This window comes from Drosophila subobscura, chromosome O, assembly GCF_008121235.1.
Source record: "Drosophila subobscura isolate 14011-0131.10 chromosome O, UCBerk_Dsub_1.0, whole genome shotgun sequence".
In the NCBI taxonomy this organism is placed as follows: domain Eukaryota; kingdom Metazoa; phylum Arthropoda; class Insecta; order Diptera; family Drosophilidae; genus Drosophila; species Drosophila subobscura.
In genome coordinates, this window is record NC_048533.1 from 24,452,161 (window position 1) to 24,469,502 (window position 17,342).

The 17,342-nt window shown below is 47.8% G+C and overlaps 1 protein-coding gene across 1 annotated transcript; it reads right to left on the reverse strand.

The window, feature by feature from the left end:
• Positions 1-15,460: 15,460 nt before the first annotated feature.
• Positions 15,461-17,131, reverse strand: LOC117898286 (GATA zinc finger domain-containing protein 14). Its single transcript, XM_034807542.1, has 2 exons — positions 16,077-17,131; positions 15,461-16,020 (listed from the first exon to the last, which is right to left on the reverse strand). The coding sequence occupies exons 1-2, from the start codon at positions 16,988-16,990 to the stop codon at positions 15,609-15,611; spliced, it is 1,326 nt and encodes a 441-aa protein (XP_034663433.1). The 5' UTR covers positions 16,991-17,131; the 3' UTR covers positions 15,461-15,608.
• Between the last annotated feature and the right edge of the window lie 211 nt (positions 17,132-17,342).

Genomic DNA, 17,342 nt, shown 5'->3' on the forward strand with positions numbered 1-17,342 from the left:
TAAGAGTGCTGTTTCTGTTGCTACCATCATTATTACCATATTAATTGCTTCCGTTACAATATTAGAAAATGGCGCGTACTTCCGGACAGTCGGAGGAGTTTCGAGGCCAAGACGCTGCCCATTTAATGGCCAACTAATGTCTTCCCACAGCCAGTTGCAGAGACACATTCGGAGCCAAGTGAAAGGCAAATTGGCTGCCATATGAGCGCCGTTCCTTGGGTGACAATATTTTGCAGCGAATTATGACAGCTCTTTTGTCTTGGAACAATTTAAAAGCGTTATAGATGCGCTGCTAACGGACTGCCAAGTGTTGCCAAAATGTCTGTCATACTTTATGTTGTCTTATGAGCCAACAGCACATCCTTGGCATGTCCTGGCTGCTGGCTAAGCGGGAATGCAGGCGGATCGCCTTATGAGTAGATGCCATGAATGCCGCCTGCTATCCGGACTGGACCACTCCACTCCGATCCACTCCATGGAGTGGTTCTGTGGGTGGAGTTCTGGCTGCTGCCTGCAGCCTTCTGAGTGGCTAATAAAAACCAACACAAGATGAAAAATTGTTTCCTGTTGCTGCCTTGGGTAGGGCTGCAGTCCTTGGCAGTACACTCTCCATATTGTTATGTCAAATATGCTGTTAATATCTCGCACACACTAATATCATGGCAAACTCTTTCCCCCCCTCCTTGGCAATGCATTTGCTTTGGGGTTTATCGACGGGCTGCTCCATCTTGAAGGGAGAATGCTATACAAGAAGGGAGGAGGATCTTAAGATGGGAATAAAGGAACAATAAAGGAGACCAACTTATGTACCCTAGAAAAGGAGGTTTAATGGGGAGAAAGGGTTGAGAAAGCTCTTAGAATGTGTCTCATTATGGATCAGCGAGATTCTGTCTAGTCGATGGGACATCAAATTATTCATCGAAAAGACAGTTTGATGTAGAAAATAACTTTTGTTTCTGAAGATAATCCAACCAAGTGTTACACACATCATTTTGATAGATATTTCTACGAGTCAGAGTCATGTAATTACTATAGGACTCCCATATCTAGAATCTATATCACATATTCTACAGCCACCGCAGTCAATCTTTCAGGGCATCCAAAGTTTCGGCCGCTCCACGAAACCCTTTCCCTTCTTGTTTTTAATTATATTAAAAAATCGTAAACAAAAAACAACCAAAATATGAATAAACGAATATGAATCTGTGCGAATGTGAATGCAAATGTGACTTTGCTTTGCGGCTGTAGCTGTGGCTGCCACAAAGCGCAACATTTTTAATTAAAGTCAAAGCGAAAAGCGAAATGCGACAACGGGAACGACGACATCGAGAACGAGCAACAGAAAATGATAACAGCTCCGTCCGCCCGTCCGTTTGTCCGTCCATCAACCTCTCTCTCATCTCTGCGCCGCTGCGATGTTCTTCGGAGAACTGTGCTAAATTACATTTCATCATTATGGCCAGCGTCCGTCCACACACACCCAAAGCAAACACCCATAAACACACTCATATGCACTCATGGTCGTTTTCGTATTCGTATTCATATTCATGTGTGTATCCTTTTTTAATCGCCAAAATTGTGGCACAAGCCGCCGCCATCTGACGCAGCGTCCAAGTCGAGTCACTGAAGGCAACGAGTCACACACAGAAAAAGCGACAGACAAGATGGCGGGGACTGGGCATTGCAACGAATATAAAGATGCTCTATAATAAGAAACGATTGGGAATGTACAGATACTGGAAGATGTAGGAAAAATGCTTAAGATATATGCAAATTTTTAAGATCAATAATCAATTTTCTGATTGATGTTTTAGAATCAGTTTCTTCTGTTCTTTATATCAGCAAAGTGGGGATAATCCGACTTTCCTCAAAGCTACCAATCTCTCATAATATTTATACTATCCCCAGTTAGTGTATTTAAAATACTTTCCGCGGCTTTGTGAAAAACTACGCCACTGCTGGACGGACAGAAGCGCTGATTGAGTGAGCAATGGGAAACGGGCACACGCTTCAAAAGCTTCAAAGGCTAGGAAGGGAGGAGATATGCAAATGCACGACGTACTGGTACGCCTTGGAATGCAACTTAAGCTGAGATCTCCACAGTCTCATTATGCCCCTGCTACCCTGTGGCAGCTGCAGCGTAAAACAACGTAGTACTCCGCAGCGCAGTGATAAGAAAAAGTGACGTTCGGTACTAGGCACCGCGTAGAGTAGGCTTTGGCTTTAGTTTCAGCTTCAGCTTCTAGCTGTAGATTGTTGCACACTTTTTGAAGTCTGCCGCCTCAAGTCCGAGTGCACTTTGGAGAGGCAGTTGCATCGCACTTTGGTGTGGCAGTTGTTGCATCTGTGGACGAGGCGGCGGCGTCTTATCTGGTTGGACCTTATCGACGACACTTCCTTTGCCGCCGCTCATCTGCTGGTCGGTCTGCTGACCGCACAGAGCCAGCCGGAAGTAATGAGTGCCGTGTCGACATTTGGTTATCAGTTTCACAATTGCAAAGAGTTTATCAGCCACAGAACCAGCATGCAAACACATGAGGGAGAAAGCGACTGAGCGTGGGAGGTGCTCAACCTTTTCTTTTTTTGTGTTCCGTCAGCCACAAAACACTCTCCACTCAACAATTAAAAATCATTTTTCATCTGCCAACGCACACACACAATTGCTAGTCAACGAATCCTCCAGAGAACAGGAGAGCTGGAAAAAAATGCGAAAAAACAAAGCCACACATCAACAGGCGGGCGGGCGGAGGCTGGAGCCAGGAGCCAGGAGTTGGCCTGTCGGCCAGGGCTGCGTGGCATATGCGAGGGTGGTGCAGTGTAGAACTTTGTCATGCCGACAATTTGCTGCCAATATTTTGCCAATTTTTTTCACACCAACAGAGGGGAAGGAGAGCGTCGCCCTGTGCTCTGGTTTGCCTTCAATTATGCAGCAATTGAAAAATTACTACGTGTACAACAATTTGTGATTCTGATTCCGTTTTTTCGCTTGCCTCCTCCAGGAAAGGGGTTGACTGAGTGTTAGGATGTGGGCAGGGGCAGTGGCAGTGGCAGTGGCAAGGGGTGCTGCATGAGTGGCAGGACGACAGACAACAGGTTTTAAATTTGTCACCGCAACAACAACTGAAGCAACAACGACGCAACAACAGGAATGACAAACGCCAAATGAAGCGCAAATTTAATTACGTGAATTTTATTGGATTAACAAGCGATTCCTGAAATCCTGGCTACCTCCTGGCTTCCCCTGAAAACAAATTTAAATATGCCGCACACATGTGCTTGCCCCCCCGGCCACTGCCCCTTGCCACTGCCTCCTGCCAGGGCTGTCTAGTCGCGTAGGTGAGTCGTAAATTTACGCGCCATTGTTGCCCAGTGGCTCCCATCCTGCTGGTCCTCCTGGTTCTCCGCTCCTGCGTGTGTGTTGACGCCAATGTTGGACAACTCCACCCACCACGGGACGTGGACGTTATCTTCCCTTTTTGGCCTTTTCACTTATGCAAACGGAACATTTGAAAAATATGTTGGCAACACACAGGACAAACAGAACGGCAGCCAAGTGCAGCTGATGCCCCCAGACACAGACACACAGACGCTGGGGCTTTCCTTTTGCAGAGAGTCTCTGCCTCTGCCTGCCCGCCTTTCTGCTCTGACATTTTAATGAGCATGCAACGTTGCAACGTGCAACGTGACGGGGTCCGGCTCCGGCTCCGGCTCCGGCACCCAAAAAGCCTTGTTAAATTCATTAGTAAAACGTTGCACCTTCAGCGCAAATCCAGAGGCAGAGGGAGAGAGAGAGACCGGAGGCAGGGGTAGGCTGTGAAGCACACGTCTGTTGGGCCTGATGTTGCCACACAGCACACACACGAAATTAAAACCTCCCTAGCCCACGGTCGCAACCTGAACAGGCAGCCCCACCCGGTGCTGCCCCAGCAGCATCCGTAGCATATCGCCACACACCACGAACCAACAGACAACATGACATGATACCGATACTAAACTGACACTTTGACATGGACTTAACCCTAAAAACGCTTTGTTGGCTTTATTGGTGTCGGTTGCCATTGCCTGCCAGCCCCCAAGAGGCAGAGGATGGGCAGGGTCATGCTGCGTGTGCTGGGGAGAGGCCATCAGCCATCAGCCTTCGCCTCCACCCCCCCAAAAAGGTATCCACTTGATTTTTGCACTAATTTACGTGGATTAAGCGCTCCGCTCCGCTCCTCTCTCTCTGCCTCTCTGTGTGTGTGTCTCGTGTGACTCGTGGGGTATTAAGCTTAAATACCTTTTAATTGACAATTTGTGTTTGGCCATTTGATGCCTGATTTTTGTTTATTTATTGTGTGTAGGGCTTGTGTTTCGGATCATTATATTAAATATACAAACAAGGCGGACACGCAGCGGCTGAGGTAGTTAATTTATTTCTCCTGCCGCTTACTTTTATAGCAATTTAAAGTTTTTAATGGAAATTTAAAGTTGAAGGGAAAGTTTTTCCTTCTTTGCTCTGATCCATCTCCTCCAATTAACCTTTACTTTTGACCACAAGTTTCTTGGCTGCAGGTGAAGCCTCTCCTCATTTGTATGCCACTAAACTGGGCAATTGCCTCGAATCAATTCCTCTGCACTTGCCCCTACCCCAACAGCGCTCTACAGCCACAGCCTCTGAAAAGCTGAAAAGTCGCTTGTCTCGCCACACAAGTGCAAAGTTCTCTTTTACAGAGAAAAAATTGCTTAAATCAGCGAGTTTTTTTGCGCTATATCCAGCCGCTCCTGCCACCATTCCGACTGGAAAAGTTTTAGCCGGGGTCAGTCAGCCGCTTAAGCCGCCGCCGCACGGTGCAATGTTGTCCATGCACAGGGAGAAAATTATCAAATCACCTTCGTCTATAAAGTGGAATGTAGTTTTAGAAATTATGAGAAACTGATGAAGAAATATTACCCCAAAAAATGATATGTCTCCCAGTATTGTCTCATAAATTCTTGCAAGAAAGAACGCGCTAAATATTTTGATTGGAAGACGACAAAGTCTGTCCATCAGTATCCACATTTTAGGAACACATTCTGGAACTTTCCGTCTATTTTTTGTGGAATTTAACATCTCAAACTAAGAACAGAAACATCTTCGAAAAGATCAGAGAAGTTTGCTCCTGTTGCAGCTGAATTCATGGATAAATTCCGCTCTTCCAGCCAACAATTTCTTCAAAATAAATCTTAATATTCTCCTCCTCAGTTTTCTCCCAGTGCACCTTTATCTTCTTCATCTAATTGAACCCAACAGATATTTTCAATTAGCAGCAAAACATTTGTGAGCTAAAAAAGTTTTATTTAATTTTTTCGTTTGCTGTTTTTTTTCTGCTGCTTTAGGAGAGTGGAGTGTCCTAGACGCGGACACCTTGAGCCAAGGGATTGGGATTCCTGCGGGGCAAACACGTCCAGCAACTAGAATACAGGTCCTTGCACAGGCGCCAATAAAAAAAGGCACCTTAGTGCCGTGCCGCGCCGCGCTGGGAAGCAACTTTGGCCAGCGGCGGGCAAACTTTTTAATGCCATTAAAGAACTCAAAAAATGACGCAACAAGACGCCGAAAGTTTTCCTCTGTTTTGCAGCGGAAAAGGTGTGGTAGGGCGGGTAGGGAAATTCAATGCAGGAGAGGAGAAATTTAAGCGCAAATTTAGACAACGAACATAAATCAATGTGTGTGTGTGTGTGTGTGTGCTTTTCCTTGGTGTCCGGCAAATGGGTGTATTTTTCGGGGATTTTCGCAGGGCTACTTTATGGGGCGGGGAAGTGCGTAAATTGAATTGATAAAAGCGGGGCGTGGCCCGTGGCCCGTTACCAAAAATGCAAATTGCAAATGCGTGATGCTCGTGTGACGGAGTCCTGCGCCGGAAATGACTACAAAATGTTGCAAATCTACAACTTGAGATAACAGTCCGAGAGTTCAAACAAACTAATTCAGAAGTGTGTGCGGTCCATGGTCCGTGTCCGAGCACCAGGCCTCGTTAGAGCGAGAGTCCCTGTCCTCTGTGTGCAACACAAATCAGCGCATAATGGCTGCGCCGCTGCCGCTGCCCCATGAGCCCCAATATTCATGCCACATGTCGCCATGGCCCATGCCCATGCCCATGCCCAAAGCTGTGTTTGCATTCTGCACTCTGAACTCTGCCTCGTGGAAGTGGAGCTACAGGAGCAGCAGGATCCGGCGCACGCATTTCAATAATTCTAATTAATTTATTAACGCTTATCAGCGGCGATAAATTTGCCAGGCCATGTCCTGTCCATGTCCTGTCCTTGCCGGATTACGGCTAACTCTGTGCAAACTCTTTGCTGATGCTTTACTTTCGATGGGGCGGTGGGGTTCTCGGGTGCAAATCGTATGGCACTCGCATGGACACTCCCCTGACAGTCAGTCACAGTCCACACTCTGCCACCTCCTTCTGTGAGGATGAGCGAGTCCCCTGCCAAATGGTATTTTTTCTTCTTTCTGGTTAGATGAGATGCACATGGAGCGATAAGTGGAGCAGCGGCCCCATAAATGAAATGAAAACTTGGGCAAAACCCAGTGGCGAAACCAAGTCAATGACATCTCTCGTAAATAAGCAGGACGTCGCAGGACTTTGCAGGACTACGACTAGGCGTTGATTTTAAAATGAGCCCCATTGATAACCGAAACGCAAGAAACTGCTGAGGTGGCTGAAAAGAAAGTAAGTTTCGTATTGAATGGATGGCGGGGCGCGGACTTTGGCGATGCCCTGGAAAAGGGGTCACAGAAATGGGATAAAGAAAAGAAAATAAAGAAAATTATCTGAGGGAGCATGGCATGGGGTGTGTACAGTATTCTGAGAAGAGTTTATAAGACTTTGGAAGGTTTTTGAAGGGAAGCTAATCGACATTTCATCAGTAAAAGTTTTGAGACTCGAAAATGTGAAAAAGACTTTATGGAATATTCTCGATCTACAAGCACACTGGGAATGGTATCAGTTTGGTTACTGGTAATAAATTTACTACATGAATAATCCAAAATCCCTCTTTAATCCCTGAACTCGTACACCAACGCATCTACCCTTCTTTCCCCACTAATACAGGGTACCATTAAACGTTCCTTTTTGTCTCCTTTTATTTTATTGTAAGCCTCGAAATGACTTTTGTTTCTGTCGCCCCAGCGACGACGGAAAGTGTTAAAATTTATTGACGCATTTAGATCAAAACTAAAAATTGTCCTCCATTTGCCTGGGAAAACCTCCTACTCTTTCGGGGGGGGGTTTTTTCTTACGATTTTCTGCTGAATCGACAGATCAGTGGCAGAAGCAGCGCTCGCTCTGCCCCTGAAGCTGGGGGCGTGATTGCTGTGTGTGTTTTGTTTTAATACGAAAATCCCTTAACTTGTGCCTCCTGCCACTGCCACGAAGGTTTGGCCAATCTGCCCCGTGCCCTGTGCCACTCCTGTGCCGCTGCTTCCCTAGCCGGCGGCCAAACAATGTGGCCTCTCGGGTAGAGCCACAGCCAGCGCAGATACCTTTAATGCATTTTACTCATATTGAAAAGCACTTAAACGCGCGAACGGGGGTTGCGAAAATATGAAAATCATAAAAACCTTACTCTCGGATTGCTGGGAGTGGAGGGGAGTGAAGGGATTTCCGAGCCGAAGGTTGCTTATTTTATTATTATTTTACAGGGAATTATCTCATTTGAGTGGAGTTCTGCCTGCTGCTATCCCTCAAGCTCTGTCTCTTACCAGCAGCCCATCTCCATCGCACATCTCATCTCTCCCCTCTCCTTGCTCCTGTGTAATGTGTGCGTAATAACATAATATCCTTAAGATATTTTAATATTGCCTGCCGCTGCATATTGAACTGCGGCATCGCATCGCAGCGCAGGACTCCTCGCTTCTGCCTGGGTCCTGGGTCCTGGGGTCCTGGCCGCATTTCAACATATTTGGCTTTGCTTTGGCTGTTTGCTTGTTTGCTCCTGCCACGAGTCCTGTCTCTGTGCCCTGGATGCTGCTGTTGCTGCTGCTGTTTCGCTTTTCCTTCCTTCCTTCCTTCGTTGCTGTCCTCCTGCGATGTTTTGCCTTTTAACAATACCTTTGTGCATCGTAAAATAATTGCCGCAGGGGCATGTAATCTTCCTCGGGTTTGCTCCTCCGCTCGCTCGATGGCTTGCAATTTTCATTTCGCTCGATTTTCGGTCTTCCTCCCAGTCCCCAATCTCTGTTTAGATTTTTTGCCGCCGCTGCTAAAAGGTTTCCTAAACGCTGGCTGGCTGCCTGGCTTATTGAGGGACATCTTTATGAATGTTTGGCATATTTGGCATATCCACGGAGTTTACTCCAAGTCTTCGAGTGGCGGATAAACAAGTTTATTAAGGGTTTCGATGGCCAATCGATGGGCGAATCGTTTTGGCAGTGGGAGCGCAGACAGGTGCATTCGATATTTGGAAAGATTTCAATGGAAATCTACCACAATGCTTTCCATTTATAGTAGATATAAATTTCTGTGGAAGTGCTGCCATTGATAGCCAGGCAATAAAGTGCTGAAGATTCTTAGGATTTATAACAAAAAATGTAACTCTGTTAAAGTTCTTAAAGTTGTACACTCCCAAGCAAGACTAATTACACATTTCCCCTACTTATGATTGATGCTACGTAATGGTAAACAATCGTTAAATTCCAGTCAAAAAGATGTACTTATGCTCATCCTTAGCCTTTCCATCAAAGTCTCGAAATACCTATAAAAGTAAGCGCCCAACGATGCCGCTTAGTTATCTCCTCGGATGTTCTCCTTATCCATTCTGCAGCATCCATAAATCCATTAACTGATTCTTCTCCTTCTTATGTGTTTATCAATAATGTGCTCGTGGCTCTATTTCGTTCCATAGGATTCTCTCGATTGTTTTTAATAAGTTTCTGGCCCCTGCTCGACATATGCGGCAACAATTTAATGTTGAGCTCATAAATAAAATCGTTTCTCCCCATCCTCCGCGAAGACTTGTCTCTGGTTCTGTCTTTGGTTGCTGGTTTCTGGGTGCTGGTTCCTGGTTGGGATTTCTCAGTCAAAGTGCGGTGACATTATTGGAAGAAGAGTCGCCCCGCCGAATGCGGACTGGAGTTGCTGGAGTGTGTTTGGGCGGCACTCGAGTTATTGACAAGTTTATGTGCTTAATCCTTCCATAAAGCGCACCATTAAAATGCCAACAAAAGGTACTTTATATGAAAATTTCTCTTTACCCCGTGGCATCGCCAGGGTCTTTGCTCTCTGCTGTGACCACTTTTATCGTCGAACGACCCACGACCGACGACCGACGACCCATCCATCGTTCATATTTCAATGAACGCACCGAAATTTGAATGCTCCTCTCGTTAGTGAGTGGAGATTCTGTGTGTGTGTGTGAGAGTGTAAGACAATCGACAATTGTGGGCGTGTCGAATGGCACACGATGCTAGAATGCTGGAGGCAGCTGCCAGCCTTAGAACTGGGCCGCCTTCGCCTCGGCCTCGGCCGCCTCATCATCATCTTCTCGTTTGAGCAGTCATCGTGGTGGGGCCCGGGCCCGGGCTCTGTTTTCCTGATATGCTCGGGTATTTTTATTGCCCCATCGCCATGCCTGCTTAATAGTGAAAAACTAGACATCTACTCGTACAATATCTATGCTGACATATGTCTATGGGGGGAGCAGCATAGAAATCATTAGCGGGCCGCGAGAGCTGCCATCGAGCTGCCATTTGCCGCAAAACTCACGAATTCGTAATAAAAATGTTTCGCACTTTGCCAACGTGTGGCCTGGTCAGTCATTTTTTTTGGGGAGTGAAATATTTTGGCACTCAATTTAGAGAATTTTGACTTACCTCCCCAAATGTAGAGCGCTACGAAGGAGGAAGTTGTTGCTCCGAACGTATTTCATTTCACTTTAGACAGAAGAAGAGCGCGGAAAGATCTAAATTTCTACTGTTTTTGCATCCAATAAAGATACACGATCTATCATTGGAATTTTCCAAATAAAGTTACACTTATTCCCTCTCAGATCTTTCATGAGTTCATTCTCGTTTGCAACCCAAGTAGAGCCACAAAGATGTCCGTTGAAAGTGACTCACAAATGGAAGGTAACCTCATTCTTGCGCCACTCTTGCCATGTGGCAGACTCACATCTGAAGCCGTTCCTCTCCATGTGTCAGCATCGGCGCCTTGCTCCAGCCATTCCCCCCGAAAAGCTCAGTTTAAATAAATACGAAACCCAAGAGCATATTTAAACGATTTCACATTTCTTAATGATTCTGACAGCTGAATGATCTTTCATTCCGAAGCTGCTGGCTCCCGCCGAAATATGTTTTGCCCTCCGTTCAGTTTGCGCTTGTCAGACCCCAGAATTTGAGTTTCAGTTTCGGTTCGAATTTCGGTTGAATTTTTCACATTTACAACTCAACTTCAGGCCGCAATTGGCGGCCGTTTCGTGGGTCTTTAGTTAATGTCAGTCAGCGGATCCATTCAGCAGATCCAGCAGATGTTGCCCAAGATTTGTGGATACACATGCCGCGCCATACTGCTCTCTCGCTCTGCCTCTCGTGTTGCTGCTTCTGGGGGGGATTAATAATTAGGTCTGCAACAAAGACTTCATTAAGGGGTCTGGCTGCTGGCATAACCTGATCGGACTGACGCATGTCAGTGCTTTTAATTTTAATTCCACTACTAATACATCATCATAATGCGTCAGTCAGGGCGAAGTCAACACTCCTCGCAGCAGCCCGTGGAAACGAGGCAAAAGGTGGTCCGTGGCTGGACGGTGGTGCAGCGCCATGGTGCGGTCGTGCGTGTGTGTGATAAGTCCTGGAAAGCGACGAACTACACGTTTCCGCACAGTTTTCACAACAGTTGGTCCCACCCTCATGCCTCCATCCCTTTGCCATCCGATGCGAGTGCGAAAATCAAGCCCAAAGCTGGTGGTGCCTCCTCAGTGTGTTGCCTCTGTTGCCTCTGTTGGTGGTGGCAAGGTGAAAGCCGCTTAAGGTAGAGAGCCAGAGAGGGGGAGAGAGACCGAGTGAGTCCATTGTTAGCCGTTTGCTCAACATGTGCAGCACTATTGGATTAAGTGGCGAACGACGGCGGCGCCGGGCAATTCAAGGACAATCAATGGCACAGCACGCTCCAGGACGATGCAGCGCGACGAGTCTTCCTTCGCTCCTGGACCTTCTGTCCAATTCGGAGTTAGACCGCGTAACAAAAATCCATTAAGGTGACCGTTTTATTTGCTACATTAGCGTGGCACGAGGGGGTGGGCCTTGTGTGGATCTTAAATGCCTGCATTTAGACATCTGCCTGCATTTTCGGTGCCCAGTGCCCTGCCATTCGAATCTCATAGAGGAACGAGAACGATTGTTGCGCCCTGCTTATGGCTTACTCTACAAAAGTGTTAATTGAGATTGCTTTTGCTTTGCTTTCCCTTTTTTTCTGGTTTGGCAATTCAAAAGTCATTCAAGCAGAAAGTCGAGGCCAGGCGGCAGAGCAGTTGGCGATGCAGATACAGCAGTGGACACAGAACTCTATCTATGGCTGTGGCAGAACTACTGCTAGACACTTCAAACGAAGGAAAAATGCTGCATGCTAATAGGAAAGGATCAAGGAGGAGCAGCTGCCGCTCTCGGGGCGGCGACCCACGTGCCACATGAGGAATGCCTGAGGAATCTTGGGAATTTCCAATCAATTTTAATTGGCACCCCATCAATACTACACCGACATGGAGAGTGTTTCGGAAAGGAAATCTAAAATATTTGTGCATAATTTTAATTAGAACATTTTTCTATTTGCGCAATTTATCTTGTTGCCTCTCGAGTGCTCGACATTTGTTGCTCGGTGCTCGACATTTTCGGTGTCAGGCAGCCACCGTGTGTGTGTGTGTGTGTGTGTGTGTGTGTGGCAGAGAGTGTCAGCGTTCCAGTTAGAAACTGGTGGCAATGAGTGTCAAGGCAGTGCAATAAATTATTTTAAACGAGCATATCGAAGATGCCGCTTCCGATTTATTCCCCCGAAAAGCCGACATGGAATGGGTGTCCATCGGGGCCATCTCTCCCCCTCCCTCACATGTGCATCTTCCTCACTCTCTCTCTTGCTGGCATTTCAAATATTTTTACGAGCAATGCGATTGGGGGAGTGCCTCCTGCCCCGCTGCTGTGTCCTAGGTAGGGATTTATGTGCGGGACGCGCAATCAGAGGCTCCGCAGATAAATCTCCTGGCCACTCGAGCGAAGGGGCAGCCAATCAAAGTTGCAGCACAAGATGTGGCAGCAAACGAACAGAGACAGGCCCAACGCTGAGGCTCATTTAAATGCTCGCAGAAGGCAGCAGCAGCAGCAGCAGCAGGCAGACAGACAGCAGCAGACAGACTCAAACTCATTTAAGTTTCGGCCAGAGAGATAGGTGAAAAGGATAAGGACAGTGGACACAGGACAGTGGACGGTGGACGGTGGACACCGGACTGTGTACGAACTCTCTCGTCCAGAAACTGTCGCTAAGGGATTGGCAGAGCAGAGCCAACTTTTCGTCCGCCTTAATTGCCAAGTGTCCTTGGCTGGAGTGCAGAAGGGAGCCTTAATTGCCCCAGCCCACTCGAACTGTGCCCTCTCCGACCCTCTCGCTGTCTCTCTCGCAAATGTTTAATTGCCATTTAGTCCTTTTTAATGGACTCCACTGTAGTAGTGGCACTGGCACTGGACCTGGTAGCCCTTGGACGACCCCTGGACCTAGTCGCCGGTGGACCAACGACAACCGACAACCGACGACCGACGACCGACAACCGTTCATTAATGGCCACGTCTAGATTTCCGCTCACCTCCTATTCCCCATTCCCATTCCCAGTCCCTTTCCAATTCCTTTTCCGCACCAGGACTCGCTCCTGTGCTGTCGATAGATAGCAGAGAGCAGAGCAGTCAGTCCCAAGATAAACTTGCAAATGTTAGCATTTTAATAGTCACATTTTTGACTTAATATGTCGGGGAAATGTCCTGCTTATCTGCCCATCTGTGTGTGTGTCCTGTGTGTGCGCCCTTTGGGGCATTCTCAGCTCGTTTGTGTTGCATAAATTTGCCCCCAAATTGTTTTGTTGCTGCCACAGACAGGGCCACGGCAACGGCAACGGCAGCGTCCACTGTCCTGCCCGATAAGACGCCGTCGATAGCATGACAATTAGCCCGAAACTACATTTAAAATATTACTCTGTGTCTCTGCTTGGACTACAGGACTCCACGACTACACGTTTCCTTCTCCTTGTCCTGTGGTCCAGCTTTAATTGTTTCTTCGGGGCTCTTTTTGGGCTCTGTTGAAAGCGCAAACACAATTTGATTGCTGATATCTGCCAAATATTGACTATTGGCCTTGAATGTTAAGCAGGGCTCAAGGGTACAACTAGACTTGCTCTTAGTCCCTTTTCTTTCTTGGAATTTGAATTATTTTGTGATAGTTTTGTTTAGATTTAAGCTTGGAAATTAAGTGGAAAATGTATCTAAAATAAATCTAAGTAAATCTAACTATCCCTTGTAAGGTTTTCCCTCTTATAAACATAAATAAAATATATAGAAACTACCCACCAATCCCCTACCTACCCTGGTGTTCAGCACTGCCCATCAGCAGCTCATTTCAACCTGCCATCATTGAGTCCTGCCTGCCTGCCTGCCTGCACTTACGTTTAATGAAAAAAAGGCAGCATTATTATTAAATTAAACCCTCCCCCAATACACCACTTCTGGATCTAACTTCGCCACACCCCCCTGCCCTGCCTATGCCAAGGCATGACATAAACATAAACTTTGCGCCTTTTGTGTGAGATGACGACAACGAGAACTCAGACTCAGCCTCCCACTCGGACTCCAGGCGATTGTGCCCTTATCCCTGAGCACAACAGCAACAGCAAACACCTTTAATATTTTCATTATGGAGTCATTCAGCGCGATTATTAACGCGTGACCCCCAAGGCGGTGCACAGCGTCCAGTGTTCAGGAGAGAGGAAGTTGCCAGGGTCCACCCTAATGAACGACAGCAGCAACAACAAACAGCAGCAGTTCTCGAAACTTTGCTCCACGACTCACGACTCCAGAAGGTAAATTACAATTTTTTGTTGTTTATAAGTGGAGGAGACTCCCCACTCCCCGCTCCCGTAGCCGTACCCGTCTACCAAGTGCAGCTGTACCTAATAATCATAATAATTGCGCCATGGGCGTCGACATCGTCGTCAACTTTGGCCAGACGCCATCGCCCATGGGCCATGGACTCGCTCTCTCTCCAACAACAATTGCTTATAAAGTGCGTGTGACACATTAACGGGGACAACAACAAAAAAACGTGGAAAAAAAACCAAAAAGAAAAGCGAGAAAATCGGACGAAAGCCGAGGAAAAGCGCTCTAAGAAAAAGGCAAATAAAACTCGCGGCCAGTGGGCGAACTTCAAAAGAAATAAAAGGAAATCGCGGCTCGCAGGAAGGAGAAGAAAAGTCCTTTAATACCGTGAATTTTCCGCGGGATTTCTATAAAGTGCAGCAGCAGCAGCAGCCGCCGAGAGGGGGGTCCTGCGGTTTGTCCGCCGTAAATTGAAAAAATGTTCGTGCGTAAATTGGCTTTTCGGGATGGGCACACGGGGGGGATGGGGATGGGGATGGGCAGGGTCTCTGGTATAGGCATATCATCATCTAGAAAATTGAAATGGAAACAAGGCACGGCCACGCCTTGTTCACCTCCGCATCCGCTGCCGTAGACGTGTCCCGGGGTCGCTGGGTTGGCCACTTTTTCAAATTGAATTTCACTTCGAGAGGCCGCTGCAAAGAAAACGGAAAAACCGAAGCGAACGCGGAACAGCGGAAGCAAATTAAAAAGAAATTAAGCCAATTTGCCTTTGCAACCCGTGGACCAGGCCAGGACCCTGCCTGACCAGGAGGATGCCTTGTGTTGTGGCTCGTAAATCGTGGCCCATAAATACCACGACAAGTGTCCTGTCCCGGGCCCGGTTCTAAGCCCACGTTTCACGGCCCCAACTGCCGACAACTGCCAACTGGCCGATGTCTTCATTTCGGCGTAAAATTCTTTAATCTCATCTCAATTCAATTAGTTCGAGTTGACTAGTTAATGCTCGCAAGTGTCCGCGAGTGTCCACGAGGGGCAGGTTTCCTGGGCATTTCCTTTCCCTTTTGCTGGATTTTGTGTCACTGAGCATTAACTTTTGAAATTTATGGGAGCTCATCGTGGCAAAGTGGCGGAATATTCGTGGAGGTTTATGGTTGCTAAGGAGGCTTCGTCGCATAATGTCTAATTAGGTAAAGAACTTTTCGTGTTTTGAATGTTTTGAAAACAATTTGAAGACAGCTTTCCTTTGAGCGGAAACTACTTTTTCTTGAACTATTTTCTACGGATGATTATCCATCAAAAGTTCAGCTATGAATCGAAGAAAATCAACTAAGAATTCACCGCTGAACAGATCCTTTTCGCTGCACATAAAGATTTAATTAAATACAATTTCATTTCGACACAAACGTTTAGAGGAGGGAGAGATCTTGTTGCCTGTTTCTGCTGCTGATTTTGTTGGTATTCGCTGGAATCTTTTTTGGTTTTTTCTGTTCTTTTTGGAGTGCCTTTTGGTGTCCGTTTAGTCGCTGTTGTTGCCGCCCTGTTGCTCCGAGCGTGGCGTGGTTGTGGGCGTGGTTTGCTCAGCACGTGGCTTGGCCTTGCCAAAGATCTTCGAGGCCTGCTCGGTGTTGGCCAGCGCATTGAGGGGGTCCGTCACAGTGCGCGGCTTCAGCTGCAGCTTCGGGCGATCGTCGTCGTCCATGAGGGAGCGAAGGGAAGTGGAGCCCGGACTGGTGCCACGAAGGCTGCCATTGCCAGTGCCATTGCCACCGCCTCCACCATTCGGATTGTAGTGGCCACGACGATCCCGATTGCGATTCTGTGTAAAATGTGTGTAGTTGCCGTTGTCATTGCCGTTGCTGCTGTTGAAACGCTGACGATCCGGCGAGCGTCCACCGCCGCCACCGCCTCCTCTGCCGTTGTTGTTGTAACTGCAGGAAAAGGATTAAGTCTCTAGAGAGGGATATATGTAGAGCCTTTGGATTACCGATTGAAGTTGCGATTGCGCGATTGGATGCTCTCCGAGGATTGCAGGCTATCGAGGTAGCCCGTGCTGTGGTTGCGATTGCGCTGGGCATTGTCGTGGCTCTGGTAGCGATTTCCGGAGCGATTGCTGTTAATGTTGTCTCGGGGAGACTGTGGGCCACCTCGCAGGGTTACGGTGCTGCTGGTGGGGCTGCTGTTGGAGAAGGACTGCCCGGGGGAGCCGCGCAGGCTGTCGGTGTCCGGACTGGGCGGAATCTGATGCGAGCCGACGCTGTCGTCGCGCCGATAGTTGCGTCTCTGGTAATAGTTGCGGCTGCCCGAGGACTGCTGATAGCCACCTCCTCCGCCTCGTCCACCACCGCCTGCAGCACCTCCTCCTCCTCCCTCACCCACCTGGCGGCGATTATCGGCAATGTCGATGCGCAGCGGAGCCGATAAGTTGTCCAGCTTGATGCGCCCATTGCACGCGAGGGCGCGCTCCAGCTGCTCCAGCGTCTCGAACTCCACGTAGCCATAGCCCTTGAACTCGTCCGTCTCACGGTCATTGATCAGCCGCACGCTCTTCACCTCAAAGTCCGAGAATATCTTCATCACATCGCCCTGGACAAGGCCCTGGGGCAGATTGCCCACATAGGCGCTGAACGGTGGATCTGTGGGCACCGGCCGCTGGTTGTTGCGATTGCGATTGTGATTATCCCAATTGCGATCACGTCCGAAGTTGCGATGGTTCCTGTCCTCTCGATAGTTGTCCCGATTGTCGCGATTGTCGCGATTGCCGCGATAGTTGTTGTCACGATTATTGCCACGATAAGTGCCACGATTGTTGCCACCCCGATTGCCATCACGATTGAACTCTCGATTGTAGTCACGGTTGTCACGTTGGTTTTTGCCATTGTCAAAGGAGCGATTAGCCATTGTGTTCTCTGGATAGGCCGCACCACGTAAAACTTGTCGCAAATTTAAATATGTACAAATAAAATGCTGTCCAAAGCCCGATAAACGAGACGCTGTTGAAATGTCTACGAGAGACGTAGAACTGGCAAATGGCAAAGGGGAACTCGTCGCACAGTGGACTGACACTGAAAGGAGCTCCAGGGCATACTCGAATTAATTTAAATACTTTTTAGCATCAACTTCATGCCTGTGGTGTGGCACTCAGCAGGGCAGTGCAGAGGGAGCTGTGTTGTGTGGCAAGGTAAACCCATAGATGATTAATGACTGGAACACAAAACATGTGTGCGGCGCAGCACAGCTCCATCTTCGGTGG

Coding starts and splice junctions, on each gene's coding strand:
- LOC117898286 (XM_034807542.1), bottom strand. CDS start 16,990: ATGGCTAATCGCTCCTTTGACAATGGCAAAAACCAACGTGACAACCGT. Junction 16,021..16,076: donor CGCAATCGCAACTTCAATCG/GTAATCCAAAGG, acceptor CTTTTCCTGCAG/TTACAACAACAACGGCAGAG.